This window comes from Bison bison, unplaced genomic scaffold (assembly GCF_000754665.1).
Source record: "Bison bison bison isolate TAMUID 2011002044 unplaced genomic scaffold, Bison_UMD1.0 scf7180017864297, whole genome shotgun sequence".
NCBI lineage: Eukaryota > Metazoa > Chordata > Mammalia > Artiodactyla > Bovidae > Bison > Bison bison.
The window spans coordinates 1,504,028-1,519,917 of record NW_011494869.1 but is presented as its reverse complement, the minus strand read 5'-3'; the positions used below and the strand labels follow the sequence as shown (position 1 = coordinate 1,519,917).

The window sequence follows — 15,890 nt, the reverse complement described above, 5'->3', positions numbered from 1 at the left end:
TCATTCTGCCACTCGCCAGTGTGAAACCTCAGCCATACCATGAATTTTCTGTCTCTCCATCTGTAAAGTGGAGATGCCAGCGCTGGCTTCCACTCCTGGTGACTGGCACAAAGATGACCCCACCTCTCCGTGGGCAGGTGCACCTGGCGTCTCTGGCCTTCTGAGCCTTCCACCTGTGAGCTCCCAGAGGCTAATATCTCCATTCTCCGCCAGAAAGAAAAGATTCTCCCAGCTGCTGCCCAAACCTGGAGGCTCTGCCTGGGGGCCTTGCACCTTGTAGACAGGACCTGTTTTCTGAACCAAGGGAATCTCCGTGCCTTTTCTGGGAACCACAGACCAGTGGGTCTAAATTAGGGGTCATGCTCTCTGACCCCTTCCAAAAGAGGCCACACTAAAGCAGACACCTCACCCTTGAGATAATATGATGGAATACTTGAATACTTAAGGGAAACACATTCTCCTTAAAAAAGAAAAAGCATTTTGCATTCATTCCTGCACCAGGCGCAACCCCTGAGACTTGGGTCCTGTGTGTGTGTGCACCTGTCATGTCTGACACATGGTTCGAGTAGGCACAGCAGCTTTAATTACTTCCCAGAGAGCAGCAAGGGGGTGCCTAAAGACCAGCGTGACAGCCAGGCACCCCAGCAGGGAGGGGGCATCTCCAGCAGCCGCTGCCATTCTGCCTGGGAAAACACCGGCTCCAATTCAAAGGTATCAAATATTTGCCTAGCTGTTCAACATTTCTTTAAATAATATACTCACGACTAATTCATATCTAGACTCGTCGTCTTCTTGTCTCCCAGGCCTCCCTCCTGGATTAGCAAATCTTGTCTATTCTGGGAGAAACTTGTCCTACATTCTAAAAATAGATCACAGAGTCTGGACACTGGCATGCACAGTCAGGGGAGGCTTTTTTATGTATCTCGGGGTTTATGTGCTTGGGACAGTGGCATCACAGCGCAGGGACACATTGGTGAAACAGCCAGTTATGGGCACCTGGAGGAGGCCTTTCTCCTCCTCTGTGCTGCGCTTAGTTGTCCAGTGGTGTCCAACTCTTTGTGACCCCATGACTGCAGCCCACCAGGCTCCTCTGTCCTTGGAGATTCTCCAGGCAAGAATACTGGAGTGGGTTGCCATGCCCTCCTCCAGGGGCTCTTCCCAACCCAGGGATTGAACCAGGTCTCCCCCATTGCAGGCGGATTCTTTACCGACTGACCCACCAGGGAACCCCTTTCTCCTGCACAGATGGGTCTGTTTTCCTCTCGAAGTTAGAAGCCCAGGAGACCTATGAATCAGCCAGGATCCACAAGGAGCATGTGGCATGCTCACCTGGGTTATTCAGGGATCGTGAACCTGGGCAGGAGGGTCAGCACTCGGGTCCGGGGGAGGAGGAGTTACTGACCCTGGATGCCGAGGTGGCTGTGCAGAGAGTGCCATGTGACAGGTGTGATGACCACAGGAGGGGGAGCCTAGGGAATGGCCACCCCAAGTACTCTCCTCTGTCCCCAGGCTCCTACTGGGCACAACCCTCACCCAGGCTCAAACCCATCCAGCAGGCGGTGATGTGTCTCATGTGTTCATCTGGGGGAGCCTATGTGGGGAGGTGTGCAGGACAGAGAGAGGAGGGTAACGAAGCATCTACAGGGCAGAAGGGAGACCTTAAGCTTGAAGAACGGGAGGTCCCTTTCTTGGGGCTTCTCCACCCTGCTAGCCCCCTCCTGCCTCTCCTTGTGCTGGCCCTCATTTCTCTCTTGCTGTCTCACCATCTGTATCTCTCACTGACTCATCTCTTTGTTTTCTTCTAGATATATCCTCCACACTTTCAGTTCTGTGAAGGGGGAGGGTAGGTTGGGTACCGGGCGCCTTTCCCACGTGATCCACTTACAGGAGAGGCCAGCAGCTCCTTCCACTGTGGCCTGCCCCAGCCAGAGGAGGGGAGCAGTCAGGCCCCGGAGACGGGCTTCATGCGATCCCCGGCTCTGCCTTCTTTGAACTCCACTAAATGAGGCCAATCAGCATTACTTTCTGTTTATTACTTCAAGGACTTCCTCATCCACTTCTTCTCATCCTTCTTGCTGCTTTTGCTTGGAATTATCGAGGAGGAGCTCCCTGCTCCTTATGCCACCTCTAGCCACCATGCAGCCCTTTCTGAGAGCTCCTACAGTGTGCCCAGCCTGCGTGAATGCCATTGGATGCCAGTGCTCAGAGCACACGGTCCAGAACGGGGCAGGACCCCGCCACCCATTCACGCAGTCATTTGACAGGATGCACCGCTGTGCGTGGGCTCCAGGCCAGACCCTGGATATATAAATAGCAGTGAGGGATTTAGTGTCTGCTCTTGACAGAACAGATGGGGAGGTTGTGTTAGCACAGTGGATAAGCCCATGCAAACCTCAGTTTCTTCTTCTATGAAAGAGGGGTAACAATCCTTACCTCACAGATTAGCTTAGGGGTGATGTGAGATCACAGGGGGTTGTTATTATTAAGTGGCAGGCAGGGACTTCTGTGTCCCCCCTCCCCCCCACACACATAAAAAGTATAACCTCAAACGGAAGGTGGGCCCTCCTAGGTTGGGGGGTGAGGAGGTAGCAGAGAGAGGGACTGGGGATGCAGACCTCAGACAGCAGGAGGACCAAGGGAACAAATGTGGACCTCGCCTCCAACTTCAGCTCTGGTTTTAAACAGGGTAAAATAACTCCTAGAATGAATATTGCCTCTACAAGGCATGTCCACTTATGAGGGAATCCCTCCACAGCTTAAAGAAATCCTCCTTGTCTAATCTGGTGATGATCTATACAGTCAGCTAGTGCAAAATGAATGTTCATGTTATTTTTGCTTATTTTTAAGTCCGATGGGTGCATCGTGGCTGATCGCTGCTCTGACATTTTTCTTCCTTCATTAAGAAAGATGCCCCTGGTGAGTTACCTGTTCTGGGCTCAGAGCAGAAAATAAATATCTCTGGCATCCACTTTCCTGTGCTCTCTGGGTGTAATTAAGAAAAAGACACCCGCAGAAGAGAAAGGACAGAGTTGAAAACAGCCTAGTGGTTATTCTTCATAGAACTCCCTGGTCTGTATGTAAAACCATCTGAGTATGAGTGTTCTTCCTTCCTAGAATATCTTTCCTAACTCTCACCTACCTACCCTGCAACCTTGAACCCTAGCACTTCCCTTTGGGGACTTTTCCTTTTCATTGTAGTTTTTTGTTTTTTTTTTTTTTGCCTTAATGCATTTCTCATCCCTTCTGTGGTAGAACTGATGCTTTCAAACTGTGGTGCTGGAGAAGACTCTTGAAAGTCCCTTGGAAAGCAAGATCAAACCAGTCAATCTTAAAGGAAATCAACCCTGAATACTCTTTGGAAGGACTGATGCTGAAGCTGAAGCTCCAATACTTTGGCCACCTGATGTGAAGAACCGACTCATTGAAAAAAACCCTGATGCTGGGAAAGATTGAAGGCAGGAGGAGAAAAGGGTGACAGAGGATGAGATGGTTGGATGGCATCACCAATTCAGATGACAGGAAATTGGGCAAACTCTGGGAGACAGTGAAGGACAGGGAAGCCTGGTGTGCCACAGTCCATGGGGTCGTGCAGGACAAAACTTGGTGACTGAACAACAGCAGCTCGAAGAGGCTGGCCCGGGCAGCTGCAGTGAGAAGACAGGCAGGCGCCCTGCACAGGTGTGTGTGGAGGGGTGCTGGAGAGGTGGCCAGGTCCTGTGGCTGGACTGGCCTCCTTGGGATGCATCCCCTCCTCCACGATGGCCCTGCTGCTGCTAAGTCACTTCAGTCGTGTCCAACCCTGTGTGACCCCATAGGGGGCAGTCCACCAGGCTCCCCCGTCCCTGGGATTCTCCAGGCAAGAACACTGGAGTGGGTTGCCATTTCCTTCTCCAATGCATGAAAGTGAAAAGTGGAAGTGAAGTCGCTCAGTCGTGTCTGACTCTTCATGACCCCATGGACTGCAGCCTACGAGGCTCCTCCATCCATGGAATTTTCCAGGCAAGAGTACTGGAGTGGGGCGCCATTGCCTTCTCCCGGTGGCCCTAGGGTTGTCCAAAAGCCAGTGGAGAACAGTTTGAGGTGACTTGAAGCTTAAATGAGTCAAAGTTTCGGCTCTCGGCATGTCCCCATTCTCCCTGGTATTCAGTGGCAGGTGTTCAGTTTTACAAATGTCATCAGTGCTTGGCTCCTATGGTGGCAGGAAGCTCTAGCTGCTAAACCCACTCCCAGTTGTCTCTCTCTTTGACTCTTTGTGGCCTGCATGGCCTGCCTTCCAGGTGTCTGTAGGGCACAACTTAAACTTTCCTCGCAGAAACCTCTGCTACCCTGCCAGCTCCTGGGTTTCTCGACCCTGGCTGTGCATGACTGTCACCTAGGAGGAGTCCATAAAGCTGGCCGCTGTCCCGCCCCCACTCCAGAACAATGGCACATACAGCATCACTCAGTTTCTTGGCCCAGGCACGTCTTAGATGTCCACGGTGCCCTGCATGGCCAAGGGCAGAATCTAACCCCAGGCCGGAGGCTGCTTCTGGAGGGGTCTTGAGCAGAGGATTGAGGTCCGGAGAGGGACTGACTCTCCAGCGCAGCCACAGCAGAAATACCAGTTTGAGGAGACAGGCAGCAGGTGACCAAGATCATCACCAGAACTTTCCAGACAGCAGAGAAGCTATGGGTCAGATCAAGTTAAGATTGAGCTCCAAATCCAGCCTGCTTGAATCGGTGACAACCGTGGGCTGATTGGCTTCCATCCTTGCCACAACAGCACCCTCTCTTCACGAGTTTGGGGCCAGAGGGGCTCTGTGTGAAAAAGGGAGCACTGGGCCGGCAGAACGCCCTGGGGTGCCACGGTCTCTCGGGCTCGTTCACGCCCAGGGAACGGAGTTGTCAGCACAGGTCTGAACACTCCGAACTCCTTGAGTCTGGCTTGGAGGTTGTCAAACTCGAGCGTTTACTGTGTGAGCCGTGAGACAAACTGCGCCTGCTGTTCCCTGGTGACTCAGGGCCTTTAGGAGTAACCGGCTACACTCTGTGGAGAGCTCCGCAGTGGCCCTGAGGGGTGCAGGGCTGGACAGCTCAGCGACCTTGCCCTGCCTGCCTTCTCAATGTCCCTTCCGCTCTGTGCCCTTCACTCCCCACTCTCTTGCCACAGACTTCCTCTTGATTCTCACACTCCGGACTTATTCCTGCCCTGGAGCTTTGACCCTTGCTTTCCTTTAGGCCTGGAAAATTCTCCCAGATCTTCCACGTTGCTTCTCACCCTTTAAGTCTCAACTCGAGGTCACCTCCCCTGAGAAGCCCTCCCTGACCACCCTTCCCACAACTGACATATCTGTGTCAGTCTCCTGCCCACTGAAATGCAAGATGAAAGTGGCAACTGGGGAGACTTGTTCACAAGCTGGGCCACAGTGCCTACAATTGTGCCCAGGGCAGGGTGGGTTCCCTACAAGCATTATCGTTCTTGATAAACACTGAGGATGGCAGGTCCTCCCAAAGTGAAGAATGAATTTAGGAGAGAGGCTGGGGCTGACACATTAGCACAGGACCCGCTGTGGGAGGCTCCAGGGATGCCCTGCCCCTGCTCCCTCAGCATTCGCTGTTTTATTCCATGCAACTGAGCAAGTGATGAGCACTCTCCTGGGGACCAGCTCTGGCAGGAGGAGACTGCTCTGCCTGTGTGCAGGACAGGTGGGAAAGCCAGGAATTAAGGTCAGTCAGTGACAAGAGAAGTTGTGGATAAATTGCCCAGCTCCCTTTCCCTTAGATGGGCTGACGCCAGGTCTGCGCTGAGTCCCGGGTCCCAGCGGTTGGGCTGCCTGCAGCAAACCTGTTCATTCACCTGCTCTGGGCAGGCTTCCTTCCCTTCCCTGTCTTGCCATGCCACCCCACAGCACCAGGAAGAACTCTCTCAATCTGCCCAGCAGCCTCTCAGTGATGAATCCACTGTCCGCAAAGGAGGCTCCCTGGTGTTCTAATTATCTGACGTGCGCAACCAGCCCTGAGGGGGCTGGGAGTGAAGCTGGTGGTCCCCTTCAGTTCTGGGGAATCTCAGGTTCCTGGGCAAAGAGGCTCCTCTGGTTCCCTGGCTCCTGCCCTACAGATAGCTAAACTGAACAGTGTGACAAAGTTGTTATCTGGAAAAGTTTTGTGGCCACAGGGGGAATGAAGAGAGAAGGGTGAGTCAAGGAGGTGAGATGCCCGGAGAAGCTAAGGCTGGGGACCAACTCCACCCACGGGCGAGCTCTGTGGCCAGGGAGAAGCTAAGGCTGGGGGCCGACTCCACCCACGGGCGAGCTCTCCGTGGCCAGGGCACAAGTGACAGCCCCTGGTGGGAGCAAAGCAAGTTTCACTGCTCTTCCGTCCCCGAGATATTTCTAAGAGCTTTATTTTTCTTGCCAGTTGGCTAAGAAGCAAAAAAGGAACAATAGATTCAAGCTGAAATAATTTGCATTTATGATGAACACAAGGAATATCTACCTTGCATTTTCCTAAAAAAGAAAAATTAAACCTCATTTTTAATTAACTGATAAACTATTAATCAAATTTTTGCAATGTTAGGTGACACATTATTCATTTAGATAGAATGACTGTGAACTTAAACTAATCAAATCTGATTTGCCCACATAAGCTTGATTGAAATACATTTTAACTAGCATATACAAAGAGAAAATCTTGGATTTCTTACCTAATCTTCAGAGTATACTGCTGAGTTAATAAGGGCAGTTTTTTTTTTAAATGAGACCACCATTTCTTCATCTGCATATCAAAATCAAGAGGAACTTAATTGCAAAACACATATTCCTGAAATCTAATCATTACACTGCTTTAGGGTATTTTATTGAAGCATGTTAAATTATGGACAGAATATTAATGATGGAGCTAATCAAACCCAATTAGTCACTTCTAACAATAGTCACATAAATATACAAGTCAGGTACCAAAGTACGGTAGATATGGTGTAAAATTTTTTAAATATTAAATATATGGGATATTTATGAAATATTCATATGAAAGTTAAAGTCAAAAATTGCTGGGTAAGTCACTTTAAAGAAAACAAGTTCAGAAGTGTCCTGCAATATTTGACTAGTTTCACAACTTCTCACATATTCTTTAGGTACATTTGAATCCAGGAGATTAGTGAGTCTATAATCAATCAATCAGCAAATTCTAATAAGATTCACCATATTCATGACCCAGGATTTCACTTTTGTACCCAGAGACTTTTTTTGATCTTTTGTTTTCTGACTTCTTCAAGGCCTGGTAGAAAGGTAAGTTGGGGGTCTCTGGCCCCTGAAAATCTGGTGGAGGTTGGATGGAGTTTTCTGGGTCTGGTGATTTGCTGTCCATGTGTCTCCCTCCATACCCCAGGGACAAAGCCAGGCCAAATAAGGTAGAGGGGTCATTGCCTAGTTACTTCATTCTCCTCCCTTAGATGACACTTCAGGAAATAAGGCTGAGAGGTCCCTGGGAGTCCCAGGCCCTGGGCTGTGAGGAGTCCTGAAGGGAGATTCCAGGCCTGGACGCTGGGCCAAAGCAAGTAGGCAGCAACAGACAGGGGAGTTTCCCCTGCAGAGCCCACCCCCTGCTTTGTTTCAAACCAGGCACCCTTGGCTGTGCAATCAGAGACTCCAGCATCCACATATGTCTGGATGGCAGCTTCATCACAGGGTAGCTCCCAAGCGTCCCCTTAATCGGGGGAGGTTGTCAGTCCTCACAACTCATTTTGCTGGCCCTTCTCCTGTTCTGGTATTCTGTACAGACCTCCTTCTTTCTCTCTCTAGTCCTCCAGACACTGCACTTCTGCCATGCATGCCAGAACCTCAGCTCTGGGGAGAGAGTGAGCCTGTAACGTCAGGCCCAGCTCTGGCCAAACATTCCAACTGGTGCACCATAGGAAATGGGAGACATTGTCCCTCCCACCCATCCATTCATCCTATAAACATTTATGACATATGGATATGTCCCAGGCCTCATGCTGGACCCTTCCTAAGCTTGGGGAGCACAGAAATGAAGCAGAAATTGTTACTTTTTCTTGTATGTCACGCGTGCTCCTGCTTCAGATAGCAGCACCTCCAGTTTCCTTTGAAGAGCCTCTCTACCCCCACTTACAGTCTCTAAGGTTCGAGACTGCGGGCATGTGACCCAGGCCTGCCAACCGTGATCTCCATCCTCTAGTCCCTGTGACTGACTCACAGGCAGAGCATGGTCAAGGTGTAATCCTGGGCTTTTGCCAGAAACATAAGGGAAGAGAAGCCTTTTTCTGCTGACGTGACCTGGGAGGAGTGGCAGGGGCCAGAGCTTGGAGAGAGCCTATCTGACACTGAAGCCAGCACAGAGGAGAGAACACGTCCTTAGGACATCGAATGAGCTCAAGAATCCAGCAATGTTTGGGACTATATCTGAGACAATAGAGCTCCCTGTTTTTTTCCCTCCCTTTAGCCAGTTTGAGTTGTGTTTTCTATCACTTGCAACCAAAAGATTCATGCTAATAGAGGGGAGAAATGGAAGCCGTACAACCTGAACTCTGAGACAATATGAGGTTGGGGCAGTGTCAACTGGAGGATACAGCCTTTCAGCTTCTGCAGCTTGGAAAACATGAGACAAGGAGCTGGAGAGGAAACGATGTAATTCTTGAAGGACTGGCAGGGCTGTGTCCTCACCCTGGGTGCCTCAGACATCAGTGAGGGATGGCAGGTGGAGCAAATGTGGATCCTGCAGGGAGTGTGCTGTGGTTATGCTGAGCACCATCCTGAGGTCCATGGCCCAGAATGTGGCTTGATGTGTGGTCACAGATGAACAGAGCTGGTATACTCTTGCAAATTTACATGCAAGACTAGTACCAAAGATGCAAGCTTTTTCTGGCAAGAATTCCCTTCTTGTCCAGCATTCCTGGCTTTCCAAGTTCTATCCCTAGTGTTCCCAGGCATCTTTAGTTCCTCTGCTCCAGCCACATTCCTCAGGTGGCTGGCTAGTCCCCCATAAACTTTTATGTCCTCTGGAATGCCACATCTCATCATTTCTTTTTGCATGGCCCAGCTCCATTGCCACTGAGGCTTCCCACATAGCTCAGTTGATAGAGAATCCACCTGCAGTGCAGGAGACCCCAGTTTGATTCCTGGGTTAGGAAGATCCACTGGAGAAGGGATAGGCTACCCACTCCAGTATTCTTGGGCTTCTCTTGTGGCTCAGCTGGTAAAGAATCTGCTTGCAGTGCAGGAGACCTGGGTTCGATCCCTGTGTTGGGAAGATTCCCCTGGAGAAGGGGGAGGCTACCCACTCCAGTATTCTGGCCTGGAGAATTCCATGGACTGTATAGTCCATGGGGTCCCAGAGTCGGACACGACTGAGTGACTTTCACCTTTCACTTTCAGCTCCATTGCCTGTTTTGGAGGCAGGGAAGTCCTCTCCCTGTTTTGAAGCCCCAGAGGCTGGACCTGTAGACCTCTCGTGAGGTCCTTTGCTTTCTGTGCCCTGAAGTGGAAAGAGGAAATCAAGGCGCAGAGGCTGCATCCATGTTTGAGTGGAGGCAGCAACAGAGACAGAGGCCTAGACCTCGGGTGGAGAGTTAACAAAAAGGTTAAAGCTGAACACCTCAGCCAGACACGAATTGGGGAATCTGCCGCAAGGCCCTGGGACATTTCAAAGGATGTAGGAGTGGTGTTCAGGCCATGCTCTTCTAGTCACCAGGGAGAAGGTGATGTCCTTGACCTGGCTTGGGTCTGTGATCCAGGTCCCCTATTATATCATGAACCCCCAAGGGCAGGCAAGGAGCTGGCATTCCTTTCAGCCCCATGGCACCATCAGGATAAGTTGATTGAGGGGACAACTCCAGACTCTGAAAACATCCCTGGGCTCTGGGACACCAACCTCTGGTTCTCAGAGAAGACTCTGGTTGAGATTTAGCTTTGGATCAGCATGTGGTTGACATTCTTGGGCTGTTGGTACAATTCAATCAAGCTAAGCTGGACTTTTGTAAGGCATCACAGTGCTTTCGAATAATTTAAAAAATTAGATAATAATGCAAAATGATAAATACCAGTTAGCACTTTTGTCCTTTCTGCCTCAGACTTGTTTTTTAAAGACCAAAAAGTAGCAGACAATATAAAGTAATATATCAATTGCCTACTGATAGGCATGTAGTTGATTTCCAGTTAGGGAAGGTCCTATGTGTCTGGATATGCAGTGCATCTTCAACTTTGCTCTTTGTTACTCCCTGTACATTCCTACCACAAGGTGAGACTTTTCCAACACCCTATCTAATGTGCTGTGCTGGGCTTAGTCGCTCAGTTGTGTCCAGTTCTTTGCAACCCCATGAGGAGCCTGTTAGGCTCCTCTGTCCATGGGGATTCTCCAGGCAAGAATACTGGAGTGGGTTGCCACCGTATCCAATACTGGGACTTAAATTTTCTTCTTATATGTGTTTGTGATTAATTTGTATCTCCTTAGTTGCTGGATGTCACATGTGCCTTTTTTTTTTTGTCATTTAAAATTCAACCTACAATCAACATTGTTTCATCATTATCACATTACTCCTTTTTCTCATGATTGGGCTCCTGTAAGAGCCCACAGCTGCTGTGGGTTTCAGGTAAGCACCTTAGCTTTCATACCCTTTTCTGTGAAATGGACATAATAATGGCTAACCCATGAGGTTTAAACAATGCAGACCAACCAGCTCTCCAACCAGTTCTTCCAGGCTTGTAAGGTCAGAAGCTGGTGGGGAGACCCCTCTCTGTCTTCCTCCTGCAAGCAATCAGGTCTAGAATGACGCTTTCATTTTTGTCAAGAAGAACAGAGCCTGCATTGATGAGATCCAGATGCAATTTCAAGTCAAGCAGAATTTCTCCTGAAGCTGAGATGGCACTCCATTTTCCCAAAGAAGGCTCACTTCTCCTTGTCAAGAGACTGAGGGGGAGAGGGTGGTGGGGGTGGGGGAGAGTAAGTGCCCTCTTTAGAGCCGTATTTGGTGGGGCCGGAGAGCCTACGTTGTGGCAAAGCTAGTGCCACAACAAGCTTGGCAGGCCCCACCCACTCCCAGTGCAGCCCAGGCATCTGGCCTCTCCCACCTGAGGTCCTTGGCAGACCTAGGAAGGAGGGGTGAGGCCCAGGGTCGGGTCAGGCTGACAGCAAAGAAAGGAAGCATCGGTGTGGGGGGACACACTGACAGATGATTTATTTCTGCCCTAGGCTCCCTGGCTTCCCAGCCTTATCTCAGCTTTGCAAGGCTTCCAAGGCCCCAAAGCAGAACAACTCTGCTTTGCAAGGCCTCCAAGACCCCAAAGCAGAACAACTCTGCTTCACTCAAGACAGAAGAGAACCATCTAGGTGACTGCCTAAACTTTCCTAGAGGCTTTGGCCTCTGAGGATTTCCCTGGGCGTAGCCTTCAAGGCATCATCAAGTTACCTGAAAAGCAGTATCAAATCACCTTAAAAGGCACCTATTTTAAAGCTTAAAGTCAATAGGTTTTGGCAAATATGTATACCTGTCTAACCAGACCTACAGTCTCCCAAAATGCATAATTTCCATGGGTTTTAAAACCTGTTAGTTGAAAATATAAAAGTGCGACGTTTTCCAATCGGTGAGCAAGAGTACTGACCCACATCAGGAAGACCAGCGTTTGCTGGTCAGACTTTAACAGAAACCTTTGCAAGGTTGGTGATGGGACTGGAAAGTGAGCATGTAATTTAGTGATGCCTATTCTCCACTGGGATCCACATAACTTTCTGAAGTGCCTTTTTAGTTATCAAAACCATTAAACCAAGCATCAAGATAAAATAAACTCAGAATCAGGCTTCCAAACTGCTGCATCACAAAGTGTTAATCAAGATTTTAAAAAATAATGAAGAACGTTTAATCACGTTGCCACTTACTAAGAATATCATAATTAATATTTGGGTGAGAGCAAAAAGATTGTGTTGTTAATAAATAAGTTATTTAAAATACTGTTTATTTTATCTCTATCTTATCCTTTAAAAATGTGTATTCTGTGTATGTTTCATTACAAACATTGAAATAATACCGTAGTATACAGCAGAAACTGATACAAGGCTTTGGGTGCAGGTTGTTTATTTGGGAGGTGATTTGGGGAAGCAGGAGGGAGGGGAAGGGTTAGGGAGACAGAGGGGAGCATAGGTGAGGGCTTCCCTCACCCCCTCAGAGGCCATCTGAGGGGTCAGACAGTCCCATCAAGGGATGGAGAAGCTGGGAGACTTACCTTTTTTCCTTCATTGGGTGAGAGTCGTCCTTGGGATGTTACTGCTGCTGCTAAGTCGCTTCAGTCGTGTCGACTCTGTGCGACCTCATAGAGGGCAGCCCACCAGGCTCCCCCGTCCCTGGAATTCTCTAGGCAAGAATACTGGAGTGGGTTGCCATTTCCTTCTCCAATGCATGAAAGTGAAAAGTGAAAGTGAAGTTGCTCAGTCGTGTCCAACTCTTAGCAACCCCGTGGACTGCAGCCTACCAGGCTCCTCCGTCCATGGGATTTTCCAGGCAAGAGTACTTGGGATGTTAACTCCCTGTCATTTTCAAGCTGCCCTGTGAGTTGGCCAAGGAAGCTTCCCTGATGCAGGAAAAGCCCTTAGCCTAAAAAACAGAGAGGATCCAGTGCTGTGTGGGAGCGCCCACCACAGCTGTAGGTGAGTCAGAGATGGGCTGAGAAGATAGGGGTGGCCCTCAACAGCACTTGCATAAAGGTCTGTGCTTGCAAATTTTTCACGGAAATGAGTGTATAACCTAAAATTGAGTGGAGACCACTAACCTTGAATTATTCATAAAGTGGTAAAAAGCTAAACGGTGACTGAGAATAACTGAATTATAACCAAACTCAACCCTTGTTAGCAATGAAAGCACATCTGCCCCTACTGGCCACTGACCACCCCTTCCCCTGGCACTCAGCCCAGATTATTTTATGGGTGAACAAGGACGAGATGGGCTTCTCTGGTGGCTCAGTGGCAAAGATTCTGCCTGCAATGCAGGAGCTGCAGGAGACGTGAGTTCAATCCCTGGGTCCAGAAGATCCCCTAGAGGAAGGCATGGCAACTCATTCCAGTATTCTTTCTTGGAGAATCCCATGGACAGAGGAGCCTCGCGGGCTACAGACCATGGGGTTGCAAAGAGTCAGATATGACTGAAGCAACTTAATACACACGCAAGGACTGGGTAATGCTATTTCAACTGTCCCAGAGCAGAGAGAAAGACCTACTATGTCCCTAAGTGGAATAACTTGCTACCTAAATTATGTCCACCACTGTTAGATTCATTTACAAATTTAGTGTAACTCCAATCAAAGCAAAAGAAAACTCATTCTGTCAAGTTTTTATGCTTTTCTTTTAAAAACTTCTAAAGGCACCCCTCAACACCTCTGAATTCTATTTGTTTTCATCAACTTAATTGGGTGAAGTACAATTTCCATGCAAACCACTGCACCCATTGGGAGTGTGCACTTTGATGGGTTTGGGAAACATGTGGATCCTTGAAAGCGTTACCACCATTGAGATACAGAATATTTCCATTATCCACAAAAGTTTCCTTATGGCCCTGTGCAGTCACTCCATCCCTCTGTCCCTGGCCCCCAGCCACCCCTAATCTATTAATACTTTCTGTTACCAAAGATTAGTTTGCATTTTCTAGATTTTATACAGTGGAATTAGGCAGTATGCATTCCTTTGCATCTCGTGTCTTTCACTGAGCAAAATTCTTTTGATACTTATCCACATGGTTTGTTCATATTTATTACCAAGTAGTTTTCCGTTGTATGGATATACCACATTTGATTCATTAATCCACCTGTTTTGTCATTTATGTTGTTTGTAATTTTTTATAATTTTGTATAAACAATGACTATTTGTGTATGAGTCTTTGTGGGGACATCCATTAGTTTTTCTATCACTGCTGTAACAAATTACCACAAATTTAATGCTTAAAACCATACCCACAGTTCTGTAGTTGAGAAGTCTGGATACAGCATGGTTCAACTGGATCTTCTACTTGGAGTTTAATAAACCTGAAATCAAGAGTCCCTTTCCAAGTTCATTCATTTCCTTGTTGGCCTAATTGATTTCCGGTAGCTGTAGGACTTAGGTCCTCATTTCCTTTCTAGCTCCCAGTCTGGGACAGTCTTGCTCTTAGAGATTGCCCTCTTGACCTCACAGATGGCTGCCTGTATCTCAGAGCATCGGAAGCATTGTAAAATCTTTCTTCTGCTCAGAATACCTTTGCCTTCTTTCCTGCATCACCTTTTCTGTAACCAGCTGGGAAAATTTCTCTGCTTTTAAGTGCTCATGAGATTAGATTTGGCCCATCTGTATACTTCAGGATAGTCTTCCCTTAATTATATCTGTAAAGCCCTTTTACCCTGTTCACAAGTTCCAGAGATCTTTGGAAACCATTTTGCCTACCACAGGACGTATGTTTTAATTTCTCTTGGGCAGATGCCAGAAGTGGAACAGCTGGGTTGCATGGTAGGTGGATGTTTAGCCCTACCCAACCCCCCCCCAAAAAAAGTCAAACAGTTTTTAAGCGGTTTTACCATTTTATATTCCAATCAGCAGTATATGAAAGTTCCGTTAGTTCCATATCCTTGTCAACACTTGGTATTATCAATCTTTTTATTTTAGCCATTCTTGATGAATATGTAGTGGTATCTTACTGTAGCTTCATTTGCATTTCCCTAATGATAAATGATGTTAAGCATCTTCTCATGTTTTCATTGGTCATTTGTATATTTTCTTTTATAAACTTCAAATATTTAGCCCTTTTGTTGTTTTTTTTTCTAATCCTCCTATGTCTGATTGCAAGGATTTTTATATATTCCAGGTTTAAGCACTTTGTGAGATATATGTATTATGAATATTTTCTCCCAGTGTGTGACTTACTTTTTTAAGAGCCAAAATTTTTTATTAGGATAAGGTAAAGAGTATATTTTTCCTTTGTGGGTCATGCTTTTTGTATTCTAAGAAATCTTTGCCTACTCTAAGATTTTCTCTTATGTTTTCTTCTAGAATTTTTATTGTTTACAATTTACAGTTAGTCTGCTGATCCATTTTAAGTTAATTTTGTGTATGATGTGAGTTAATGAACAGTGTGCTTTTTTTCTTATGGATGCCCAGTAGTTCAATTTGTTGAAAACTTTTTTTCCTTATTGAATTCTCTAGTCATTGTTGTCAAAAGCAGTGGGAGATATACATGTATGTCTTTCCCAACACTCTCGATTCTGATCCATTTTTCATCCTTTTGCCAATACCTCCCTGTTCTGATTGCTGCAGATGGAGGACTTGAAATCAGGTAGATTCTTGAAATCAGGTAAATTCTTCAACTTTGTTTCAAGTTACTTATATTTCTGTATATGTTTTAGAATTAGCTTGTCAATTTCTATACAAAGTCCTGTTGGAATTTTCACTGGAATTGCTTTGAATCTATGGATATGTTTGGGAGAATTGACATTTTAACAGTATTGAAACATCCAATGCAGATGTGATATATTTGTAGTATATTAAAGTTCTGTAGTTTTCATTATAGAAGACTTCACTGTCTTTTGTTATTTTTACTCCAAAGGCATGTTTTGTTTACAGATGCCATTTTAAATGTTATTTTTAAAATTTCATTTTTAATTGTTTGCTTCTAAAATCTCAAAATATAATTGATTTTTATGTTATCCTTGTATCTTTTCTGAATGTTGAGCTTTAAGCCAACTTTTTCACTCTCCTCTTTCACTTTCATCAAAAGGCGTTTTAGTTCCTCTTCACTTTCTGCCATAAGGATAGTGTCATTTGCATATCTGAGGTTATTGATATTTCTCCCAGCAATCTTGATTCCAGCTAGTGCTTCCTCCAGTCCAGCGTTTCTCATGATGTACTCTGCACGTAAGTTAAATAAGCAGGGTGACAATATACAGCCT

General features: G+C 47.0%; 1 protein-coding gene across 1 annotated transcript in view; it reads left to right on the top strand.

Annotated features, from left to right (window-relative positions):
- Positions 1-556: 556 nt before the first annotated feature.
- URI1 (URI1, prefoldin-like chaperone) overlaps positions 557-15,890 on the top strand; it is a 116,552-nt gene continuing 101,218 nt past the window's right edge. The window contains exons 1-7 of the mRNA XM_010851101.1: positions 557-565; positions 1,269-1,444; positions 1,806-1,941; positions 2,043-2,252; positions 2,848-2,916; positions 4,763-4,962; positions 7,779-7,880. Coding sequence (XP_010849403.1) covers positions 557-565; positions 1,269-1,444; positions 1,806-1,941; positions 2,043-2,252; positions 2,848-2,916; positions 4,763-4,962; positions 7,779-7,880 — 902 coding nt within the window. The remainder of the gene's footprint in view (positions 566-1,268; positions 1,445-1,805; positions 1,942-2,042; positions 2,253-2,847; positions 2,917-4,762; positions 4,963-7,778; positions 7,881-15,890) is intronic.